This window comes from Drosophila obscura, unplaced genomic scaffold, assembly GCF_018151105.1.
Source record: "Drosophila obscura isolate BZ-5 IFL unplaced genomic scaffold, ASM1815110v1 contig_137, whole genome shotgun sequence".
Classification (NCBI taxonomy): Eukaryota; Metazoa; Arthropoda; class Insecta; order Diptera; family Drosophilidae; genus Drosophila; species Drosophila obscura.
Genome location: NW_024542721.1, coordinates 636,384 through 659,795, shown reverse-complemented (window position 1 = coordinate 659,795; position 23,412 = coordinate 636,384). Strand labels below are relative to the sequence as shown.

Below are 23,412 nucleotides of genomic sequence, written 5' to 3'. Positions count from 1 at the left end.
TAAGAAATATAAGCAGATATCCATAGATTTCGCTCTCTCTCATAAAGGGGTGCCACAGAAATCACTAGTGAAATGGGAAACCGCGCAGAGGATTTCCGCTTAATAATTTCCGCCGAATTTTTCGAATTTCAATTCGAATAGGGTTCATTTTGCAGTTTTATTGATTTTATCATATCAAAACAATTGGTTTTTATTTTTTTCTTTTGTGATATCAAATAAATGACTTCATAATTTTATAATTTCAAACCAAAAAAACATCCCATATCGTGCGAGTCAAAGAAAACAATGTATTCGGCAACTCTAGCAGTTGTTTTGGCAACTCAAAAAGAACAGACATCAGAGTTTTACGGTAAACTTAATAAAAATGCTTTTAGCGAGACTGTTGGCCATCGAAGAGCTACTGAGGCAACATATTAGAATAGAAACCTTGCAGCGCAGGATTCTCAGATGCGCAACGGACTCGTTTTCACGTTCAGACGATACGTATGTGATTTTTGTGATTGTGATCAAACTTTGCTAATTTGGCTCATTAAAATTAACAGTTTTTGGTATAGTGATCGGTATGCTTCTCCTTGAACTGCCATAGGTCTGCACTTAGCCGAACAGGGATTTTTGACATAAACGCAATGGCAATAATGTGTAGAAATGGTTTGTTAGTTCTGTTTTGGCATTTTGAAGCGATGCCACCTGGTAGAACTACAAATGACTACGAATGACTACAAATGAGAACAAATGTTTTCAAAATTCGCACAAAAAGTTTGCACACGTTTGACGCAAAGATAGTTTTACTGCAATGAGCTATTTTTTGTAATGCTTAATTAAAGAAAAACAGAATGCTTTTAATATATTGAATATTAAATATATCGCTGCGAATTCGGCTTAAAAAGGTGGCAATACTGTATTAACTTCGAAAGTCCGAATCGGCCTAGGTGGCCACCTCGATCTGCAGCGGATTGAGCGCGGAATCGTTAAGTGAAAATTCAGTCAGCGGATTGGATAGTGATTTACTAAAATGCTTATTTTATTAACATAACATGTATAGTGTTACGTTATTTGGATGAGGGTTGATCATCAATTGAACAACCTTTATGGGAAAGTAGGATTCGAATCGTTTTAGGTGTGTTTTATGGGTGTATTTAATCAAATCGCTGGATAAATTGTGAGCGATTTTGATTCCGCTGAAAAATCGGTGTGTGGCCCCGCGGAATGGAATTGAGGTGATTTTCCAGCGAAAGTGATTTCTGGACTAAAAATTGCAGAAACTGTAGAATCGGCATTGAATGAATGGAAGATTTTCGAAAAAGTGGTTGCAATAGTGACGGACAACGCGGCTTCAATGGTAAATGCATGCAATACGCTCAAGAAACGCCAATTGGGATGCTTCGCGCATACCCTTAATCTTGTAGTACAAGATGTACTATCATCTCCAGCTGTTAAAGCTGCACTTTTAAAATGCAAAGCAATTGTGACTTTTTTTAAAAGCAGCGCCACTGCATATGCCAAATTGAAAACCGCACAAGGAGACCAGTCATATAGTCTTATCCAAGAAGTGCACACCCGCTGGAACAGCGCCTTCAATATGGTCAAACGATTTTTGCAACTGAAACATGAAATTTCTTCAGTTCTGCTCAATATTCCGACATATTCGAGTTGCTCAAAATTTTTGATGATGCCACACATTATGTGTCTGGCGACACGAAGGTGACCATTTCCTTAATAATACCGGTGACTTGCGGATTGTTTTTGAGTCTGGAAAAAGTGGCAACGAATAAATAATCCCAACTATTGAGGGAGACCATGTCCGTATATTATTGAAGGAAAGGGCTGAAGCGCGATTGTTCAAATTTGAAAACAGGACCGTCACTAGGATTGCCACCATGTTGGATCCTCGGTTTAAAAAGGAGGCCTTCAGAGTACCTTTCAATGCTGCGGAAGCCATGAAAGCATTAGAGTCCCATCATCTCAATAGAGAAGTGCAGGCATTGTCCTTAATTGGGTACGTCCAGGAAAAATGTCAATCCAAAATCAAGAACAAGAGGGTTGACTGAATCCTGGCGCTTAGACAGTACACAGAAAGGCCTAATGCTCCGCATTCCCTGGATCCTCTTACATATTGCAAGGTTATTAATAAAATATCTATTTAAAAGTATAACATTTTCTTAATATATGTATATATTATTATTCACAGACTCATTTCTTGGAATACCCAAGCTTGGCGGCAGTTGCCAAGCGCTTTCTCTGCATCCCGGCATCCTCTACCGAATCAGAGAGAATGTTTAGCAGAGCGGGTCAAATTATATCTGAAAGAAGGACATCTTTAAAGCCAAAGCATTTAAACCTCCTCCTTATGCTTAACAAAAATCAGTGGCTGCTGGACTGAATTTATTATATATTATCATTATGTTCCTTAACATAATCTTCCCAAAGAACGGATGATCTCAACTTTTTATTTAATTTTTAACCATTATTAATTATTCATATTCCCGAAGGACGGGCACAACATTTTTATTTAATGTTAAATCTTCATTCATCAATATTATGAATAAATAGTTTAAAATTAAATGGGTGTTGAATATTTGTTCCAGTTAGTTAAAAGTATTATCTTTAAGAAAATATATAACAAAATATGTAAGCTGTCAAACAATTTTATATTATGCCTTTTTAAAAATTGCAACATGTGCTTTTATTTTTGCTGCAGCTGTATATATGCCAGGAAATCTGAACTGTTTAATCAAAATAGGTTTAAAAAGAAAAAAAAAAATTTTTTTTTAAATAATTTTTAATTTTAATTTAATTTTTAATTTTTTTTTAAGGTCGATACTATAGAAAATATCTATGGTTTGGACTATCACTATCGAAAACATCGAATGGGGCCACTATCGAGGTTTTACAGCTCTACTGCGAGCTCTTTTGTTTTTGTAATTGCCCTTAGCATAGGAAACCAATTCTTGTATGCATACACAGTATGTGCTGTGTACCAGCATACCGAAAGCCCAACACATGCAAACATCTTTGTGTGTATGCGATCCGTCCAGCAAATACCGGTTTTGTCTCTTCTCTGATTGATGTTACCCGACTTTTGTTATGATTTTGTCTTTTCTTCGAGTTTGGACTGTTCCCTTAATCGTATTTGTGTTTTTGTTTGGGAGTTTTGGTGAGTGCTCTGCCTTAAGCAAATTTTGGGCACCCCTGAATTAAATTTTTAAATGGGATTCGCAAGACAAAATATGTCTAGAACATTCTAGCCATTTGGTCCCGTTAACCAAGTGCGCCGCTGCGCGTGTTTTTTTGCTTGAAGAAACTGCAAATACAGGACTAAAATTTAAAAAATATATGTTCAACTTGATTCAAAAAAGTTCGGAAGCTGCTGGTGAAGGACCCATTGTCTAGGTGCCTCAAAAGTGTGCTGGACGAAACAGTAGTCTATGAGTACAACCTGGACGGGATTTTCGGCAAAAAATGTTTAAAGTCCCGCGCCGGACTATATTTGGTTCTCAAAGGTAAGACGAAATACTCGGTCAGTATATAAATATGTGAGCTTGTGATATATATGGAATTTTAAAATATTTCATATTCATATTTCATATTTTTTTTGCTACATCTGTTATCCACAATCTACAATGTATATACTTCTACACTGCAAAGGGTAAAGTGTGTGCCAGCGAGAAAGAGCATAGAAATTTTGAAATACAATTTTATCAGTGTGATATCACATGAGTCTGGAAACAACATTTCGTTTCTCTAGCTCATATAGTCTCTGAGATATAGGCGCTCATCAAGATGAACGGACAGACATAGAATCGTCTATTGATGCTGATCAAGAATATATATACTTTTTGGGGTCGGAAACGTTTCCTTCTCTTCGTTACACACATCTACTTTTACCAAAAATCTAATATACCCCTTAACTCTTTTTAAGTACGGGTATAATAAGTATCCACTAATTTCAAAGTGTCCTGTAATTCTATTACCATTTGCTACAACCTACCTATGCGAATTGAGATTTTCGATTCTCAGTATGTTCTATTAAATAGAATAGAATAGCCTTATTAATGATTGCTGCAAATTTCAATCGTCTGTGCTCAGTTAAACAGGCTCTTATTTCTCACTAAACATCTTTTCATATTAGGTTTTTGATTTAAGTAATAAATAAATCTATATCTACATATATATCTCCGCAACGCGTGCACCAATATGCATGCTGTTTTTGATAGCCAGAGAATGTAGCATGGTTTGCACAAACAAATTTGTACTTTTCTATAAATAGGTTCCACAAGGTTCGCAAAAATTAATCAAAACGAGAAGGAACGTGTAAGTCGCTTCTGGGGACGCGGCTCTACTTATACCCGTACTCAGTAAGTATATACATTTTTGAGCTTATGATTTTTTAGAATTTTAGAACTAAAAGAATTTTACATTTTACACATAACGAGGTAGAGCTTGCGAGCGAGAAAGAGAATGAGTAGCGGGTCTCTGGGAACGTTTCCTTCTCTGCGTTGCACACATCCACTTTTACCACAAATCATACCCCTTAACTTTTTTTTTGAGTACGGGTATAAAAATCTCTAATTTGGTCTAAAAATGTGTTTGAACGCCTATTTTATTTTTTTGTCATTCTGTAGAACAGAATAGGGATATTGGATTATCGATATTGTATCGATACTTAAATGCGATATCAAAGTGATATTTGACGAAATCATCGATATTTCTTACATTATATCGAACAATTTTCTCGGCTCGGAGAAAAAAGCACATTGTGCTTGGTGTTAGAATTGCATTGTTTCCAGTTAAATTGCCTGCTGTAATTATGACGAAGTAAGTACCATGCTTACTATTTATTCTGCACTTTCGATGGGTACCTTTCAGAATAATATAAAAGCAGACCAAAATTTGACAGTCTTTTGACACCTGTTACCTGTTGTTACTAAATCAGTTCCATGCTGTTAGGACAATCACCCAACTTCAAAATCGCCTAATGCCAGAAATATTGTCAAAATGAATATTTCGCAAAAGTTTGGAACGAAAGGACTGGACAAACTAACTTTGGAGTTTATCGTCTTAATTTAACTGCATATAGGTGAAATCAGAGAAAAATGGATCTCATCTCATATTTTATTTATTTGTTCTTGACGACCTTATATTTAGGTGGTGCGCACTAGCACTAACCATACGGTGTATATAGATGTGCCAGTTCATACGAATGTGGCTCAGCTGAATGTTCTGCCCCTGTATACACTAATGGACGAAATAATAGGTGTGCTTTACTTTTCTTTTTTAACTTTTTTTTCTAATTAAAATCTTTTCTAATATCAGCCAATCAAAGTTTTTTCAAAACTTATATACATTTTCCTTAAACAAAAAGTAAAAACAGTTTCACAAACCATTTAATTTACAACAAAATTATATATTTCCTTAAATCCGCCAATTTTGGCTGGACACAATAATAGGTGTACGAAGATTAATGTTGAAACTGAATTGATATTTTACTATTTGACAAAAAGTCTTTCCGACCTCTCTTTTGAAATCACCCCAGTGATTCTCGATGGGATTAAGGTCGGGGGTTTGACTTGTCTACCCAAGAACATCCACACTTTGTTCTCGGAACCAATCCTTTACTACTCGAGAGGCGTGCTTCAAGTCATTATCCTGCTGGAACTTCCATAAAAGTGGCATATTATCCTCGGCATATGGTAGCATCACCGTCTCCAATAGATCTTTGTATTCGAATCTGTCCATTATTCCGTCAATACGATGAATCGGACCAACACCATACAATAAAAAGCAGCCCCATACCTTTAGGCTACCACCTCCATGTTTAACAGTTTTACATGGAGTGTAAAACACCTGCGAGCAAATGTTACCTGGTAGGTTTGCTACTGCCAATCGTCGCCGAACGGTCCGTGATGACACAATATTCCCAATTTCGTTGGCAATCGCCCTGAAAGACTTGAACGGGTCGCGTTTAACCAACTGAACCAAGCCATCGTCGGTCTTAGATGATGGGTGCTCCCTGAGTTTCACCTATTTTTTCCGGTTTTGAGGCATTGGTTACGAAGTTTTGAGATCGTTTCATTACCCTGGCAATGGATTTATAAGTTTTTCCTTCATCTCGTCGTCTCTCCACCGCACTGCATTGACGCCCACGGCTTATCTATTACAATTTTAATGGCTGTTAAATCCCAATTTAGTTATATTTTCCTAATAAATTACCTTCTGAAACCAAATAGTTATCTTATAAACTACAAATTATTGTTTGGCTTCATACACCTATTTTATTGACCAGCCGAATTTGCAATCTAATAGCCATATGACATTAGACCTCGACAAATTTGCTGCGTAGAGAGGGATAACATGAGAGACATAATGGAACATTATTTTTCGTAGCCTCTAGACACGTCTAATGGCTTTCAGTCGAACAACTAAGGCACTACTTAATTCAAAATGATGTTTTCCAGCTAAACATAGCCACCAAGCCATTAAAATTGTATCCGCAGAGTAAAATTTTCGATAAGTTCTGCCGCAGCGCTGCTCCTAGCTCAACTGGACAGCCAGCTTGACGACAGTATAGTTCTCTCGCTATGACTGCAGGAATTTCCCATAAGTCCAGCTAGTCATTTAGCAGAGTCTAATGTCATATGGCTAATATCCAATCCACAATTTTTCCCAGAACGCTAATTAAATACGGGAATTCACCCAATTCCCACCGAAACAGTGTGACCATATTAAAAAAGTATAGTTTTCCTTATAAAATGTTATGTTTATATCGATTTCAGCCGATATCTTAAAAAAAAAAATTCACACCTATTAAATTGTCCATAAGTGTATATACTGTATGGTTAATGGCACCCCCATACCATAATTTATGTTTAATAGTTTTAAGTTCTTCAAATTTGTGTTTATTGTTCTTCGCACATGCTGAGCTATCACTTAAAGTAGAAAACATTACATTTTGTCATATTCGACCAGAGAATGCTGCGCTATTAGTTCACAGGCCCATGGTTCATGGTCCGCAGTGACCACTATTATCTTTGGATATCCCTACTCAATAGACACAGAATTTTTTGGGGTCTCTTGGACTTTAGATTGTTAGCTTCAAGTATTATTCATATTTTAGAAGGGTTTGCCTCCAAAGAATATTTTTTTTTGTAATTATCAAATTATTTAAATGGGTCTTGCCTCACGAATCTTATCACATTTTTCTCAAGAATTCGGGATATTTTTGATTTTTGTAGCCGTGTTTCCTCTTTAATAGTATATTTTATTGCATTATCATTAATTTCCTTGGAAAACGTCAAGGTTTCAGCAAAAATTCCGTTACGAAAATCCATTTTTGTGGCCTTTTTCATGTCCATGGGTATCTGGGTACTTCTAAGCAAGTCCCTTCCCATCCCTAATATCTAAACTTTGTTTTATGGATTTTTTATATCTAAAATTACTAAAACTAATAATCATTAGTTTAAGACCAAACACCTCTTAGAAACATGCTGTTTTTACGAAATATAACATGTTTTATTTCGGTGTCCCTATTATTTCGCACAGCCAAAAGTCGATGACGTACCGATCAAAATTTTGTATTATTTTTTTCACCATTATACTTGGGTTTTTTACTTTTTGTTTATGGAGTGCAAACATCAATCTACTAATAAAAATTAAGATCACCGCAAAATTCCAGAAAATAGACATTTTATAGAGTATTTTCTGAAGCATGGCCAAGTGTCCTTGTTCAGTCGCATATTTATGCATTGATTAATATTAAATAATATACACTTATCGAATAAGTCAGGTCGACCCATGTAACGGGAGACATAATAACAAACGACAAAGCATTGTAGCTGAGTCAACAATAACCGCTTCTGCAGCAATTTCTGCCAACGATGCGATCGCTCTTCAGAGGGCAAAAACACTGGTGCAATTGCTGACTTTCACAATTGCCCACTAACACAATATCATATTAAATCCAAATTAATTCAATATTAATTCCAATTCCCTTTACCATATTCTTACCATACTCAGCACTTTCTGTACCTTTTTGTTTCCTATAAATAGAATTTAAGTTTGTTGAATAAAATCAGTATCAGAAACAGTACCATCACTGCCTGTTCACTCATTCTCTACAACTGCAATCAACAGAGGCTGTCGCCGTGTCTTCAGACCCTCATTTGCTCGACGTAGGAAACCCTCTCCGCAGTCCAGTTGAACTGGTTCAAGTTCTAGTTGCAACGAAAAATTTTTAAACGGTTTATGTACCGTATGCATACTAAATCACACACACAAACATACATCACAGGTACTAGGCCTGTGGTGCCAAAACCACTGGTGGGAGTCCCACCAAAGCGACAAGTTTTTGTCTCGCGGCTAGCCCCTGACCTCACATCCAATGATGTGCCCGCTTTTATACAAAGCAAAATAAAAGCCGTCGGCTTAAAGGTGGAAAAATTTAACTTTTCTTACGCCAGGGAGATATCTTCCTTCAAGATAAGCGTCTCCCCAACTCAATTTGAAACCATGTGTTCCGCCAAGTTTTGGCCAGAGCATTTGGTGGTTAAAGAGTTTAAGGCTAAGAAAAAGAATTGGCCCCCCAGTGCTCTTCCTACCATTCAGAGCAGTGCTACATCTCCATCCTCATCTTCCACCTCTACTTCCACCCATCCAAAAAACTAACTTCCTCTCTTGTAGTTACCTACCAGAATGCTAGAGGCTTGCGTAGTAAGCTCAGCACTCTTTTCCTTGAGAGTCTCGCATTCTCGTCCCACGTTATTGTGTTCACCGAGACCTGGTTAAAGCCGGACATCCTTAGTTCCAAAGTTTTGGCAGGTCGGTACACAATTTTTAGAAATGACCGTTCGTCTCGACGTGGAGGTGGCGTCCTTATTGCAGTTGACTCAAACTTCACGTCGGAACATTTCATGGTCCAGGTTCAACAAGACCTGGAATTCCTGTCCGTAAAACTGATTCTCCCAGGCTTTTCCATTTTCATTACTTGCTCGTATATTTCACCTTCCTCGGATATCTTAATATACGAGCATCCCCTGTCCGCTTTAAAAACTGTTTCTTCCTCGCTATCAGATAAAGACCATATGATAGTTCTTGGTGATTTAAATTTGCCAGGTACTGTTTGGTCTTCGGTAAACGAGTCTAATAACCTTGTGCCCATGTCACGACATGACTTTATAGACGGCTTGCTAGACCTATCCCTGTCTCAAGTCAACCATGTGAAAAATTCCTTGGGTCGATTGCTTGATCTGTGCTTTGTCTCGGATCCGACCATAGCGTTGTTAACCCGAGCCCTTCCGCTCAGTATACCTGAAGACTCCTACCATCCTACATTCGAAGTGTCATTCGATATTGGCCCTACTATATTGGATCGAATGAGTAGGCTATCTGAATGTGTCCGCTGCTTTCGTAAAGCCGAGTTTACGAAGCTTAATAACCTTATTAGGGATTTTGATTGGTCCGCTCTGTACTTGTGCACTGACGTTATGAAAGGCACAAACATTTTTATACCCGTACTCAAAAAAGAGTTAAGGGGTATATTAGATTTGTGGTAAAAGTGGATGTGTGTAACGCAGAGAAGGAAACGTTTCCGACCCCATAAAGTATATATATTCTTGATCAGCATCAATAGCCTGTCTGTCTGTCTGTTCGTCTGTCCGTCCGTCCGTCCGTCTGTCCGTCTTGTTGAGCGCCTGGATCTCAGAGACTATAAGAGCTAGGGCAACCAAATTTGGTTTCCACACTCATGTGATATCACACTGCTACAAGTGTATTTCAAAATTTCGCCCCGCCCCCTTCCGCCCCCACAAAGGACGAAAATCTGTGGCAGGCACAATTTTTAAGATACGATAAAACTAAAAACGCAGTATCGTAGAGAATATCCATATCTACCAGACTGCCGAATCTGAATCAGATCGGATCATAATTATAGCCAGAATGAAGAATAATTTTCAGATGCTTCCCCCACCCCCTCCGGCAAATAACAACGCAACTCATTTTCCTTCTCGCTCGCACACTCTGCCGCGTTCAGTGCACGAGCAACCCCTAGCGGAGGAGATGTAGAGTCTAAATGGTACATGTAGAATATACATGTTAGATGTATAATATAAATAGTATATGTAGATGTAGATAACAGATGTAGCAAAAAAATGTAAAATGTAATTTTTTTTTTTTTAATTCTAATTAATTATATGCTCAAAAATGTATATGCTGACTGAGTACGGGTATAAGTAGAGTCGCGTCCCCAGAAGCGACTCACACGTTCCTTCTCGTTTACAATGTACTTGACACATTTTTTGATTCTTGGTCCCACTTTCTTGTCCGGTTAGATCTGGGAAGCCTCCTTGGTTTACCAAAGAGTTATCCAGTCTAAAAAACTTAAAATCAAGCCTTTATAAAAAATTTCGAGAAGTTGGTTCTGCCTCTTCTCTCTCTCGATATGTAATAGCTCGATCAAATTTCTCCGTTCTTAATGCTTAATGCTATAAAAATAACCTATCCCGATACAGGATACGATTTTCACAGGACCCCAAACAGTTTTACAGCTTCGTAAATAGTAAGCGTAGAACGTCCGCACATCCATCCTCGCTATCATTTCTCAATATGTCAGGAAGCAATGATCAGGCAACTGCCGATCTTTTTGCCAATTCTTCCAAACAACCTATTCTCATGAAAGCTACTCTGATCAGCCGTATCCATACAGTTTACCAAGGTCGAACGGCATTTTCAGCCCCTTGTCAAATGAAAGCTCACTGCTTCACGATCTTCGACTAGTTAAGCCGGTGTTTTCACCAAGTCCTGACGGAGTTCCCGGCTGAGTACTCAGGTACTGTGTCGACGCTCTGTGTGGACCCCTGCTTAAACTATTCACCCTATCCATTAGCTCTTCATGCTTCCACCCCAACTGGAAGGAATCTTTTATTATTCCGCTCCATAAGAAAGGTAGCAAGTCTGATGCAAATAATTGTAGAGGTACATCTATGTTATCCCCTATTCCTAAAATGTTTGAACAAATGTTAACTCTGCATTTGCAAAATCACTTATATCTCCGTCCAAGCACGAATTTATAAGGCGACGATCAACAACCACAAATTTATTACAGTTTACCTCTTTTATCATTAAAGGCTTCCAAGGTAAGGTAACTTGCAGACGGATGTCATTTAAACTGATTTCAGTAAAGCATTCGATTCTGTAAACCATTCCCTTTTAGCACAAAAACTTGACCTTTTAGGGTTTCCGCCTAATCTTTTGAGATGGATTTCTAGCTACCTTCGTTCTAGGTCTCAAAGAGTCCTCTTCAAAAACTCCTTCTCTTCACCTGTTAAGGTTACTTCTGGAGTACCACAGGGCAGCCATCTAGGCCCCCTACTTTTCACACTCTTTATTAATGACCTGCCTTCAGTATTAGCAACCTCTCGGCTTCTAATGTATGTGGATGATGTTAAACTCTGTGCCCAGCATAAATATATTTTATTTCACTCACGCTAGCAATCCGGCTTCAATAACTTTCAGTCATGGTGTTGTGCAAATATGTTACACCTAAATGCCTCGCAATTCAAAGTAATGACATTTCATCGCTCCAGCCCCTTTTGGCTCCTATAGCCTCTGCGGTGGTTCTCTTGAGAGAATTACCTTGGTGGATGATCTTAGCGTTGAACTAGACCCCAAGTTAAAGTTTTCTGAACACATATCTACCATGGTGAATAAGGCCATGGGAGTGCTTGAATTTATAAAGAGGTGATCAAAGGAATTCGACGACCAGTATATAACGAAGACTCTCTATATCTCGCTTGTTCGGCCGATTTGTGTGTATGGTGCCCCCAGTACAAAGTACACCAGGACCGTATAGAATCAGTCCAAAATAACTATTTACTTTGTGCTCTGCATGGCCTTAACTGGGATGCAGGTGTAAGACTGCCATCTTACCCTCGTAGATTGATTTTAATAAACCTTCCAACCTTAGTTAGTCAAAAAAAAATGCTTGTGATTTTTTATGCACAACCTGATCAAGGTTGACGTAGATAGCCCTTGCTTGTTGAGCCGCATAAACTTCACGTTTCCTATTAGATCTACTACAAATTTTATTCCTTTGTTCCTTCCCCTTTGTAGGTCAACTTATTTCGTCCATGAACCATTTAAGGTCCTATGCTCGGAATTCAATTCCCTCTACCATATAATATCCACCAGTAATTCCCTTCCTCTTCTTAAATCACTAATACTAACATACCTTTGCTGTAATTAGTACAATTTATTAGCTATCTTTGCATGTTTAGCTCTTTGAGTTGTGTTTAGCTCCGCATTTTCCTCTTATTTTACTTAAACAGCCGGTGTTTTATCTTTAAATTAACTCTCTAACTAACTTACCTTAAAATCAATCTTTACCGCGGGTGCATGGCTAATAGTTGTGTAAAAACACTTATTTAATTAATTTTGTACGTCGGTTAGTCGTGTGTTTCTTTTGTTGCTTTTCGTAAGTACCCCCTCTCATTAGATTTAGCCGCTCTTTGTCGTAGTTATTGCCGTCTATCACTCTCTCTTTATCACCTAACTCTCAATAGCTGTTCTTTCTCTCTCGCTCTCGTAACTTTCTGTGCAGTAACGATCTCACTGATAAGCTGTTGCTGCAACCACTCTCCTCTCTCATCTTTTTTTTACCGATTTCGCTTTAGCATCGCTCTAAGCATTTTCTCTACACATTGGTCTGATTGCGCTATTTGTTTTTAACTTTTTTTTCTCGATATAAAAAAAAATTAAGACATTATGGAGTTTGCTGTCGTCTGTGCCAAAAAAAACCTGCAAGAAGCCGATCATGACCAACCCAATATCCCTTGCTGGCTTTGCGAAAGCGTAGTCCACGCAAAATGTGTAGGGATCTCGGTCGTGTAGGAGATGCCATTTCCCAAAACAACGGCCTGCACAACGACATGCGTTCGTTCATGAGGCAGACGCAGAGTTGCTTCGAAGAGCTGATCGGCTCTGGGCCATAGAAACTCAGTTCATCAGTTTACAGCTGCTGGCTGAGTCTCCGAGGCGCAAGAAGTCGACTCCGCGGTTGATTACGTTTGCTACTCCAAGGGCAAAGATCTCTGCTGGTGATGCAGATTCGGGAGCCGAATGCGTCACTTCGAAGCGTATGCAGGTAGACATGTATGTAGCGTCCGGGTCCGTCGAGTCCGCACCCAAGTCCTTAACTATCCCTAACTAATAATCTTGTGCCGATGTCACGACATGACATTATCGACGGCTGTTGGTCGGTATTGGGCCTACTGTATTGGATCTGGCTATCTAAACGTGTCCGCTGCTTTCGTAAAGCCGAGTTTACGAAGCTTAATAACTTTGTTAGGGATTTTTGTGGGTCTGCTCTGTACTTGTGCACTGACGTTATGAAAGGCACAAACATTTTTTACAATGTACTTGACACATTTTTTGATTCTTGTGTCCCACTTTCTTGTCCGGTTAGATCTGGAAAGCCTCCTTGGTTTACCAAAGAGTTATCCAGTCTAAAAAATTTAAAATCAAGACTTTATAAAAAATTTCGAGAAGTTGGTTCTCCCTCTTCTCTTTCTCACTATGTAATAGCTCGGAGCTCTCTTTCGACCTTAGTTAGTCGTAGAAAAATGCTTGGTGGGATTTTTATGCACAACCTGATCAAGGGTGACGTAGATAGCCCTGACTTGTTGAGCCGCATAAACTTTACGATTCCTATTAGATCTACTAGAAACTTTATTCCTTTGTTCCTTCCGCTTTGTAGATCGAATTATTCCTTGCACGAACCATTTAGGGTACTTAAATCACTAATACTAACATACCTTTCCCGTAATTAGTTATATTTTTTAGCTATCTTTGCATGTTTAGCTCTTTGAGTTGTGTTTAGCTCTAATTTTCCTCGAATTTTAGTCTAACACCTATCTTTCCTGCATGCTCGCGATCGGTTCGGTAACACGCGTCGCGCGTCATGCGGCAGCGCCCCTCGGTCGGTTGGGCGGGAGGAGGGTTGCGTTTCTGCCTGGGTTCCGCGCGTAACAGGCTTCGGCTTGGTGTCGCATGGGCCACTTGATGCTGCAGTCATTGCATATCAACGTCCAGACAAGAGTTAGAAGGAATCTCCATATGAATCTTGACACAGTATCAGGAAGCTTCTGGACTGATTCCACCGTTGTACTGTCCTGGATTAACGCATCGGCGTCCACATTCCACACCTTCGTGGCAAATCGAATCGCCAAAATCCAGGCATTGGGTAACCAATTTCGATGGCGTCATGCTAACAACGCAGCAGATGTCCTTTCAAGAGGAATCCTAGCAAGCAAGCTAAGGGATCATAGTCTATGGCTATACGGACCATTCTTCTTGCACGGATCAGGAGATAAATGGACAAAACCACCCATCATTGAGCCCAGCAATCTCGAGCGAAAGGCTAAGCATGTCAGCTTGCCAATCGCATCTAGCTCTCTAGGAGAAGTGTTATACACATGCTGACATAGCAACTCGTTTCGCTTCTGCTACAAAACTAATAGAGCACCTACAACGACACTTTGCACAGGAGAACTAAGGCGTGCTCGCACTATGATCCTACCAACGATTCAACAAGTTTAGTTCACAGCGGATTTAAAACAGTTAAAACGCTATAAAACAGTGCATAAAAAGAGTTCGATCAGTTCGTTATCTCCCTTACTAGGAGATGTTGGGCTCATCCGAGTTGGCGGAAGACTCGAAGAAGCTCAAATTCCGTTCAACGCAAAACATCCAATCCTGCTACCGTACAACGACCCAATAGTCAAAATGATTATGCGAGAGCTTCATGAGAAAAGTCTGCATTGCGGTGCCCAAGCATTAAGGGCAATCGCAAGACAACAATATTGGATTATCAACAAGACGATGGCTAGAAGCATCATACAGAGCTGTATTAGATGCACCAGAGCCAGACCAAAGCTGATGCACCAGATCATGGGCAATCTTCCAGCACAAAGAGTCACGCAAGCACGCCCATTCCTTAATGCAGGCGTTGACTACTGTGGACCAATTATGATCCACCATAAAATCCGAGGAAAAATCTCCACAAAGGCTGTACATCTGGAGTTAGTAAGTGACTTAACCACAGATGCATTCTTGGCAGTAATCCGGCGATTCCTAAGCAGACGTGGGAAGTGCCAGACTATTCATTGCGACAACGCAAAAAATTTCGTCGGCGCAAATAACAAGCTAAAGGAATTGAAAGAAGCAATATTTAGCGAAAAGGCACATGCTCTGATCACAAATCATTGCAACAAAAAACAAGTGGATTTTAAATTCATTCCTCCTCGGGCCCCATCGTTTGGCGGCCTCTGGGAAGCTGCGGTAAAATCAGCGAAAAGGCTGTTAATTACAACCACAGAAACAGCATCCTTGACGTTTGAGGAGCTGAACACAGTCATAATCGAAATTGAAGAAATTCTCAACTCCCGACCCATAACTCCAATGTCAAATGATCCAACGGATACAAGTGCGCTTACTCCAGGGCATTTCCTGATCGGTGAACCTTTGACCGCAGCACCTGACGTCAACACCGATCGTCAAGAGAAAACTCTGGTTAAGCGCTGGGAATTGGTTTCACGCTTAAAACATGCATTTTGGAAACAATGGTCTACGGAATACCTCCACGAACTACAAACTCGGCATAAATGGAAAACCACCGCTCCGAACGTGACCGAAGGATTATTAGTGTTGCTAACTCTGCTGACGAGTCTTCAACGTATGCAGTCTGACATATCTGATGTATTAATCGGCATTCACCATCGGACAATAAGCCCAACGCTAGTATCTCTTGAGCAATTAAGAGAGCAACTAGACCAAATTCGGGATCACTTGCCAGCTAATCACATGCTGCCTGTCACAACACAAAATGTGATACAATTATACAGGCTCATGCGAGCCGAAGGAACACTGACTGCCACACACGTAATTTTCAAGGTGACACTACCGTTAGTTTCAACAGTTCAGCTCGAAGTTTTCAGTATTATGCCAATTCCGGTCTGGGACTCAACAAGTTGGAGCTTGTTCAATCTCAAAACGACCATAATCACTGGAAACACTCACCGAGATCAATTCATGGGATTTACTCCAGAAGAATTTCGACGCTGCTTTAAACTACTCAACGCAGAATACATCTGCTTTGATCATCAAACAGTCTTCAAAGTCGACAATCGCTGTGAGTTTCAGTTGTTTAACAATAAAACAACTGGAAGGAACTGGCTTGCTCTCATTGTCACCTGGATGCACTGCTCGCAATACAGAAATAAGCATCAGTACCTTCAGCATAACAATCAGTGAAATCAACCTACACTCGATTTGGGGACATACGCTTACCAACGACACCCCCTTCGCCAGCAACTGTACAATTGGAGAACCAGACATCAGACTATCTTCAAGAATTGGAAGATTTACGCCTGCAATTAGTGGCAATCAATCAACAAAGGCTGCCACACCATCTCAACACAGTGCAGCATCATCAAATCACTACTTATGCTGCCCTAGCAATATCAATGCTATTGACTATTGCGTTCATTCTCCGGAAGAAGTATCAATCATGGAACCCAAGGCCGTCAACAATCAACCAAGCAGATCCCCATTCCACGCCGCTTTTCAGTCGACTTGGGCGATGGTTGAATACCAGTTCAACGGCCGGGAGAATGTTCAGTCGCATATTTATGCATTAATTAATATTACATAATATACACTTATCGAATAAGTCAGGTCGACCCATGTAACGGGAGACATAATAACAAACGACAAGGCATTGTAGCTGAGTCAACAATAACCGCTTCTGCAGCAATTTCTGCCAACGATGCGATCGCTCGTCAGAGGGCAAAAACACTGGTGCAATTGCTGACTTTCACAATTGCCCAATATCACAATATCATATTAAATCCAAATTAATTCAATATTAATTCCAATTCCCTTTACCATATTCTTACCATACTCAGCACTTTCTGTACCTTTTGTTACCTATAAATAGAATTTAAGTTTGTTGAATAAAATCAGTATCAGAAACAGTACCATCACTGCCTGTTCACTCATTCTCTACAACTGCAATCAACAGAGGCTGTCGCCGTGTCTTCAGACCCTCATTTGCTCGACGTAGGAAACCCTCTCCGCAGTCCAGTTGAACTGGTTCAAGTTCTAGTTGCAACGAAAAATTTTTTAACGGTTTATGTACCGTATGCATACCAAATCACACACACAAACATACATTAACAGTGCTTATTATTAATCACATGACTGTATATATGTATATATTTCCATGGCTATCAAACGTTTGCTTGATTTTTTGAATGGAAAGTGTTACATACAGGGGTGCCACAGAAATCACGAGTGAAATGGGAATCCGCGCAGAGGATTTCCGCTTAAAAATTTCCGTGTTACAACAGAATTCCGGGCGATTTCATTTTTCTTAGCATTTTCACAAACCAAATTCGAACTAAAAATAGGGCTGACACCTTTCAAGATTCAATTCGAATAGGGTTCACTTTACTAATTTATCATATCGAAACAATTGGTTTTTCATTTTTTTCTTTTATGATATAAAATATTTGATTTTTCAAAGCTGTACTTTTATAGCAGTTTTACACCGGGCGCGTCTGTTATGGATATCGGAATAGACGAAATGAAGAAGAAAAGGCGTCTACATTGGCAGACGTTCGTCTTGAATTTTGATTTGGGTGCTTGATGACAAGGAAAGAAAAAAAAATTTTGGAAAATCAACAGAATTATGCAAGACGACAGGAAAATGGACGAAAGACAATTCATTCTCATATTTATTTATTATTTTCAGACATTTCTTTGTAGAGTTTGTGCGAGTTCTTCTTCAAATTATGAAAATCCTCAAAGTTCGTCTCCATCAGTGCCTTAATGTCATCCGGGGGTCACAAAAATGTCGTATGATAATAATACAATCAGTTGCAAGTATTTTATTTAATGATTTTATGTATATTTTCACCTTTTAGCACAATCATACAATTTTAGCGCCAAAATTTGATTTTTGATCTACAAGTTTTTGTTGTTATTAGTGGTGATAGTTGCGCTGATAGGCAGAAAAGTGCAAAAATGTGCTCTTAAGCGCATAAACAATCGAATATATCGAACAGACACATATGAATCAGAGACCGACGCAACTTTTTGCAACCACTAGGGCCCTATGCTTAACCTATGTACAAAAAAACTGCGTCTCCGGCAAGACGCACAGAAGCAGGACGCAGCCCCAATGTAAACAGCCTATTATAATGTCAAAGAAAAAAAACATCATATATCGTGCGAATCAAACAAAACAATGTACTCGGAACTCTAGAAGTGTTCTGGCAACTCTTCGTGCATGGCAGGAATCAGCTGTTAAAAAAACAGACATGAATTTTACGGTAAACTTAAAGAAAAAATGCTTTTACCGAGACTGTTGGCCATCGAAGAGCTACGGGGGCAACATATTAGAATATAAACCTTGCAGCGAAGGCTTCTCAGATGCGCATCCGACTCGTTTTCACGTTCAGCCGATACGTATGTGGTTTTTGTGATTGTCTTCTCAAACTACTGCTAATTTGATTCATTACAATTAACAGTTTTCGGTATAATGATCGCTATGCTTCTCTTTGTGATGCCATGGGTCTGCACTTAGCCGAACAGGGGTTTTTGACATACATGCAATGGCATTAGTGTGTAGAAATGGTTTTTTAGCTCTGTTTTAGAATTTTGAAGCGATGCCACCTGGTAGAGCTACAAATGACTACAAATTTGTTCACAACGAGCTATTTTATGTAATGCTTAATTTAAAAAAACAGAATGCTTTCAATATAATTAATACTAAAAATCTTTCTGTGGCACCCCTGATAAATCAAAAAATAACTTCTGTCGTTTTAGAGCAGGGCTCGGAACGGCCCTATCTAATGAGTATAGGAAAAGGCGCTGCAGCTGCGCTGTCGGTACACGTACAGTATCAAAAAGCAGCAAGACTTCGTGTGGCTTCGGCAATGAGACTTGGGCTCATGCATGATGCAATTATATAAGGTGGTCTCGTCGGCAGCAGCAGGCCCTTAACAATACTTACAATAAGTGCGAGTGAAAGGGCTCAGCGCAGTAAGTGTGAGTAAAACAACAATAGAGCGTGTGGATTAACCCTCTGATGGTCCATGGGGTTTAAAGTGGCCGGTTATAATAAAAGGAGTTGATTGTTTGTTGATTGTTGTTTTTTATAATTTAATTTTTAATAGTTTTGAATTGGAAATTAAGCGTTGTTTTTGTTTTTGAATAGATATTTGTTTGTTGAGACTCTTAATTTTAAAATAAATTATAATCTTAAAATAAAATAGAGCTCTGGGTCTCTTTCCGGAACAGCATCATCATTCAGGCGCCTTCTTTTAAAGACTTGGCCTTTTTTTGGAGCTTCCACTCCGAAGCTTTAAAAAGGCTTTCGCAAATTTTGGAGTTCTCTCCCAGGCTGCAGCCTAGAGATTTCTCCCACAATTCTCTTCTCACAACACATTTTGGTGCCTTTATCAATTTTACACCGAGCACGTGCTTGCGGCAATATGTCATTTTTTTTTCACAAGGGTTAAGGTTTCCGCAAAAATTTGTCCATACCCAACCTTTCACTACAACAAGCGAGCGCGCACTGAACGTTAAGGTCCTCAAACCCGAACGATTCGGCAGCCGACGAGACCACCTTATATAATTGCATCATGCTTGGGCTCTTGTTTTCTCTCTTTTTCTACAAAGAGAGAACGAAAACCGAGAATCAGCCGTCGACAAATGCAAGATCACGCTGCGCAACTTTTTGTTGCGACACTGAGAGAAAACATGTTTAATGAATATTGGAAACAACACTTTTTCTTCATCCAAAATACGGATAGCGATGCGCAATGCTTCATATGTTATTAATTTGCCAGTTATTATTTTATTTCAATTTTTATTTCCCACAAAAGTATCAGCACGAAATAATTGCAACTTTTATTGCAAATCGTTTGTCGCAGTTTAAAACATAAAACGTTTTCGGTCGCAGGCATCTTCGGGTTTTTGCTACACACACACGCGCACTTTAAAACGTGTCACTGTATGCGTATGCAGCACTTTTTATAGAGTAAAGACGAAATAAATATGTTAAGACCGATTTAGCTAATTGTCGAAAAGAAACAAAAAATACTTTAAAAGTGCCTGTGATTTGTTTTGGAAATTGTTGTTTGTGAGTATTATCATCATTAATATATGTAAACAGATTAATATAGAAGCCACGACTAAGAATATATAATCTTTTAACCACGGAGCCGGGAAGCAATTAGGCTACGGAATAGTGCGAATCAATTTTCTGATGAAGAACAAAAAATTGCACGACAAGAGCGCTGCGTTGATGTGTCACGAAAGTTTGTGAGCGCAATGGGGCATTGAAGTTTTCTCGAGAAACGCTTGGATTGTGCTGCACTAATGGAATGCAGAAATGGTTTTGTCCGAGTACTATCATCATTAATGTATGTATACAGATTAATATAGATGCCGCGACTAAGAATAAATAGAGAAAAACACGAAGCATCCATATGCGTAGCGGGAGACGGAATTAAAGTCTATCAACTGAAGATGACGCAAACGGGAATGGAATATTTGGTATTTTATACCCTCCAATTATTGCAAAAATAATTTACATTGAACGTATTATTCAACTCACTTGTTATCCATGCAACTAGTATCTAGTATTTAAAATAAATATCTTTTTTATGTACCTCTAAAATATCTTGATTTGATAGGTGTACTTTAAACACAAAAAGTTTGCGGAACACTTGTTTAAGGTATCGCTATGCATAAACGGTTGAGCTACGGTTGATGCCTAGTTAATGTTTACTTATCATCCCGAATATTTACCTTATTTAATTTAACATTATTTACTTGGATTAAGCAATTGAACCATTCGTCTACAAAAAGGATTTCGTGCAGCAGGTACAACTTGCTTTTATACCCATTATTCGGTGGAATATACCTCGCGCAGAAATACGACAACGACCCTACCTCCTCTGCAGCGCTTCGTTTTTTGACTACTCTCTGTCCTTACGAAACACCTGGAAAAAGTTGGGATCGAAGTACTCATTGTCGAAGAAATTTGAGTTGATCAAAATGGCAGTGTCGTCAAATTGCACGTAGAGTTAGCCAAATAGACAGGCTGAGTTATCAGGTATATTTTCAAAATATATGCGTATGGATTTAGCAACGTCCATCGACACAGTCCCAAAAAGTGGCAGTGCCGTCCGGTCAGCGGCCACGGAAGGAAGATCCAGAGCAGGACCAGGCAGTTCTCAATGGGAAACAGGGGCATGGCCCATGCGTATCGGCCCATACCGATACAGGCATGAACTTGTCATCAAAGACCGTAGAGAATAGGGCTTCAGAGACTCCACGTTTGAGTTAACGAACTTCAACGCAGATAGATCGGCATCTCGCTTGACCAGCTTCGCAGAAGAAAGAAAACGCACGGCGGCATATAGATGAAAATGAAGCAACGAAGCTGAGCGGTAGCGACGTCCGAATCACATTCGGAGCAGAGATGAAGCGACATAGCGAAAACACCACCGAATGCAGTGAGAGCTAACTAATCCCTATTTAGAAATAACATTCACTGTATATCTTCATTTGTCTTTGTCATCTCTTCGCACGGACGCGATCAGCACTACGGTAGATGAACCAAGGAATCACTGTGGAATCGATCATCAAAATTATACATATTTATAGTTTACGGGGTCGAAGATGGTTTCCTATGTGGATTAAAAACTTCTGCCCAACTTTAATATAAAACATATACAAATTATCAGGAATCGAGTGACAAGAAGATACAGATCAATGTTTTATCTTGTATGGTAACATATACTTATGAAACACATATACATATTTATAGAAATAAGTATTATGGGGATGTTTATTTAAGATAGCTTCAAAATTGAAAAACCAGTTTTAAAGGAAAATACGAAAAGAGAAATAGACTAATATTTATGAATACACATATTTATACATACTATATAGCACCCTTCTGTGCATTACAAACACCTGACCAAAATTAGAGGAGTATATCAATATTTAAGTACATATGTATACATGTATCTATGTACATATGATACTGTCAATGAAATTGTTAATGCTGCATAGAATCCGTCATGTCTGATTATGATTTGTGATGTCGTAATCACAAAAATAACACACACACACAATTCGAACACATATTAATATAATTCTTACGATTCCCACATACCACGGCAGATTTTTAACCGCTTGCATGTACATATGAGTACGGGATTAATGTACATATATTTGTATTTGTGCGGAATTGAAATCTGCTTACCTTTATAGAGAGACAGTTGATTATCTGAAATGTAATATGTGAGGATGAGTCATCTCTGTGCTCTTGGCGGTAGTTATTAATTGTATGAAGTGATTGGCATAAATTTGATTTTAATTTATCGGTAACTAAATCATCTTGATGAAGTAAACGTCGCTCCATCTGAATTTCCGAGTTTGTTTTTGTTTGTTCTATTTTTTCCTGATGCAGTTTGATTTGCTTTGAGGGCTGATTTTTCAATACTGAACTACCGGAAATTTCGGGTACCAAAAGCGTAGCATATTGTTCACTGCTGCACAATGTGGTTTTTTTGTTAGAGTAAGGCACACTCGGTGTGTATTGTGTTTTATGAAGAGGTTTACTTGGACCCGTTTCATTATTGGTCAAAGCCACTGATAGCAGGTTATCATCTATGCAGCGGCATGCATTTGGGCTTAGAGCATTGCAGAAACATTTATAAGACTTTTTTTGTTCATTTATCTCTTCGTTTTTATGGTGGTCGAATTTGTTCTTTTTATCGTTTCGTATCGGGATATTATAAATTTGTAGTTCCGAAATATCGCACTCATTAACCAATGTGAGACACAATCGACAAACTTGATGAAATTTGTTTGGTACATTATACATAATTAAATATTTATATGTATATGCACTTCTTAAATAAACTTTCATACGATTTCTCTTATTTAGAGATTAAAAACGATAACTTTAAAATAAATTATAAAATGAATAACACTATTCCTCAATTTTTCATTGTTACACGTTCATTTAAGTAAAAACAGTTCATTCCAGTGGTTCTTTAAAATGTTGATGTTCAATTGAGCTGGTTTGCTCTTTATTTTAAGCTGAGAGAACACTTTGATGTACATATCAAATAGGGTATTCTCGTAAGTGTTGCGTCACTGAACTTAATCAACAGGTTTATGCACCGCACATCGTTTCAGGAAGTTGTCTCGTATATTCTTAGCCCAATAGTAAAAGAACAAGAATATAAAAATTAAAATATATTTATTGTCAATAAAAATGTTCTCAATAAAGATGAACACCCGTTTTAAAAGGTTTTTATAAATTTTTGGCCCTTAGAA

The 23,412-nt window shown here is 38.7% G+C and overlaps 1 protein-coding gene across 2 annotated transcripts in view; it reads right to left on the bottom strand.

Annotated features, from left to right (window-relative positions):
* The window catches only part of LOC111080316, a 99,279-nt gene extending 76,188 nt beyond the window's left edge, over positions 1-23,091 (bottom strand). The window contains exon 1 of one of the 2 annotated variants that reach the window (XM_022375856.2): positions 22,331-23,091. In XM_022375856.2, the coding sequence (XP_022231548.1) occupies positions 22,331-22,999 (669 nt within the window). In that variant the 5' untranslated portion in view covers positions 23,000-23,091. The remainder of the gene's footprint in view (positions 1-22,330) is intronic. The other variant, XM_022375855.2, reaches the window with a different exon arrangement.
* Positions 23,092-23,412: the final 321 nt, after the last annotated feature.